Genomic DNA, 2,715 nt, shown 5'->3' with positions numbered 1-2,715 from the left:
TGATGAGCCTTTACCAAGAGAAGCGTGTTAGCAGAGGCTATGGACATGATTCAGCTTTAAGTTCTGAAGCCATGGGGACCAACAATAACACATGAAACCAAAGGCACTGCTAAGTACCTGCAGGATCAGTGACCAAATTTCCAAAGTCAATGAACCAATTGTCTGCAGGGACAGAGTAATGTGAAGTCTATAGTGCTGATCTGATTCAGGCAGAACTTGTTTTAATCACAGCAGTTTTGATGTGGGCTGGACAAACCATGCAAGTCTGGGCAGGAGGACCACTGAAGCCAAGCATCCTGCCCGTGAGACCCCACAGCCTGCTGCCTCCTGCTCCCTCTGCCCGCGCCCTCCGGCGCCCCTGCAGCTGCCCCTGCTTAGCTCTGCTTGTAGCTCTCTTAGGGCTTTTGGGGATCTCCACCACCTCTGCCAGGCTGGGCAACAGCGCTTGGGAGGTTGTCCTCTGCTCAGAAAAGAGAGGGAGATGAAAGCAAGCATGGCAATGAGCTTTTCCCTCTTCTTCCCATAAGAACGGGTGAGCTCACGCCCGCCTTGGCTGGCAGCACTTTGCCAGGACGCAGGGCAAGTTGGAAGACAAAGAGTGAGAGCCAAACATCCATCATGGGTGATTTTAGTCTGGATTGTTTAATTTGTTGGCCAAACCCACAAGACTCATAAGGAAATCATAAAAGCTGCTATTTGCTCAGCGGGGATTTTCTGAATCTGTTTGTCTTTAGTTCTAAGCAAATTATGGTTTACTGCAAGTTAGTGACAAAACAAGGAAAGGTCTGGTTGTATCTGCTTTTCGGAAGCCCTGAAGATTTCAGTGACACCAGTAATAAATCACTAGCATTGACCATTCACCACCATAGCTGCTTGCCAAAGCTGGCTCCAAACAGCTGCAAGTTGTATAAATAAAAGGCAAATAGAAAAAAACAAGGTTGTTAGATGCAGTTCTGAGACACTCATGTTTTCTTCTAACTAAAAAACTTACCATGCATATCCTATCTATGTATATATGCATGTATATGTGAGAGCACATATATACATGTTATGATACATGATACACAGGGGAAAAGGAGATTCCCTATCTGTGAGATAACATAGGAAAACAGCCATTATCTTCCTAAAACCCAAAAACTCTTTTGCTCCCAAACATTGGAGCCCTAAAACTACCAGCCACCGAGTGGCTGCCCATGTCCTTCAGGCACAGTGCAACAAGCTCTGTAGCTGCTGTTTGTTTAGCCTCTGTCAAGTAAGAGTTTAACAGATCTGGGACTGAATCCGTAAATCAAATTTTCCAGCTCCCTTTTGAGAAAAGAGACAGCAGGCTGAAACTGTGGCTTCATTGTTGCTCTTTATGTTTTAATTTTTTATTTTGATGCTACTATATAATTTTCACTTCTCTAAATGAGATAATCAACTCTAATAAGCCTAAATTTAAACTGTTGAAATAGTTTATAATTATTTGCTGAGTAAGGGATGAATGCTCTTTGCGGTGCTCTTAGAACCCCCTGGTTGAGCTGCTGCTTCAGCCATAGTACAAGGGAGAAGGGGGCTATCCCCCAGATATACCTGCTGCAATTGCTTAAAGAAAAAGAGAAAAAGATTGGCTTTTGAAGTGGAACAGCTTGGGCCATCCCTGAGGTACATTGAAGCATTTTCTTTGGAGGAAACTGCCAAGAGCAAGAGAAGCCAGAACCTCACCCCCCTCTGATGGCAGCTCAGAGTGACCATGGACTGACTGCAGGAGAGGGAAGCAGTTCCCAGCTCCCAGGTATAACTCCTCAGATGAACACGAGATACAATGAGAGAGGATTAACAGGTCTGATCTCGTGTGTCCTCTGCATACTGCTATGGTCTCCCTTATTTCATACGAATTTGGGCGTCACAAGGACAGCAGACTTGGGAATTAAATTAGATAGGTATCCACATCCACCTTAGCTACTGGCCCTAAAAGAAAGAGACTGGAGGCTAAAACACTCTAACACATTTAACTCAGCAGTTGCATTTTGGAGCTCTTAACTCAGGTTTTTCAAGATCATACATGAGTGGAAATATGAAATGACTCACCATCACCATCTGCTGAGGTGCAACCACTTTCCCCAAAAGTGGTGTGAAGAAACAAGACGAAAATGCTCAATACTGTACTCGTCTGTGTCATCCTGAGCACGCTGCATGTGTGCAGTACGTGTGTGTGTGTGAAACCCGTGCTAGCTTACTTTATACTAGACGCAGAACAAACCCATTGCCTGATAAAGAGACCGCAGGCAAGGGGAAATGTAAACATGCCGACAAGGATGACTAGTGGCAGAGAACAGGAAGCCAGCGTGAAGATATTTGCAGAGCTTTTACTTTGAAACATGCTTCCCACTTCAAAACTAAGGACCTTCTGGATCAGGCCCACTGACTCATTGGGCCAAATCTGGACAAGTCCAGTGGGTCAGGAGCAGGTCGCATGGATAGTGCCCCTGGCTTGGCTAGTGGGATTTTTGCTGCTCATTTCCCTGAGAGCATGATTTAGTCCTCTCATCCACTTTCCTCTCAATGGAGGTACACAGGTGCAACAGAGAGAAATCTTCCAGCTGTGAAACTCTAAGCATGATTGCTGTTATTTATTCTTTAATTGTTGGCATCAAAAACAGCATGGCCAGCAGGTCGAGGGAGGTGACTCTGCCCCTCTGCTCCACTCTGGTGAGACACCCCCTGCAGTGCTGT

At 45.5% G+C, this 2,715-nt stretch overlaps 1 protein-coding gene across 1 annotated transcript in view; it reads right to left on the bottom strand.

The window, feature by feature from the left end:
- The window catches only part of IL7R (interleukin 7 receptor), a 17,324-nt gene extending 15,125 nt beyond the window's left edge, over positions 1-2,199 (bottom strand). The window contains exon 1 of the mRNA XM_009647393.2: positions 2,071-2,199. Coding sequence (XP_009645688.1) covers positions 2,071-2,161 — 91 coding nt within the window. The 5' untranslated portion in view covers positions 2,162-2,199. The remainder of the gene's footprint in view (positions 1-2,070) is intronic.
- Between the last annotated feature and the right edge of the window lie 516 nt (positions 2,200-2,715).

The sequence above is a fragment of the Egretta garzetta genome, unplaced genomic scaffold (assembly GCF_000687185.1).
Source record: "Egretta garzetta isolate BGI_Z169 unplaced genomic scaffold, ASM68718v1 scaffold59, whole genome shotgun sequence".
Taxonomy (NCBI): Eukaryota; Metazoa; Chordata; class Aves; order Pelecaniformes; family Ardeidae; genus Egretta; species Egretta garzetta.
This window is presented reverse-complemented; position numbering and strand designations above follow the sequence as displayed.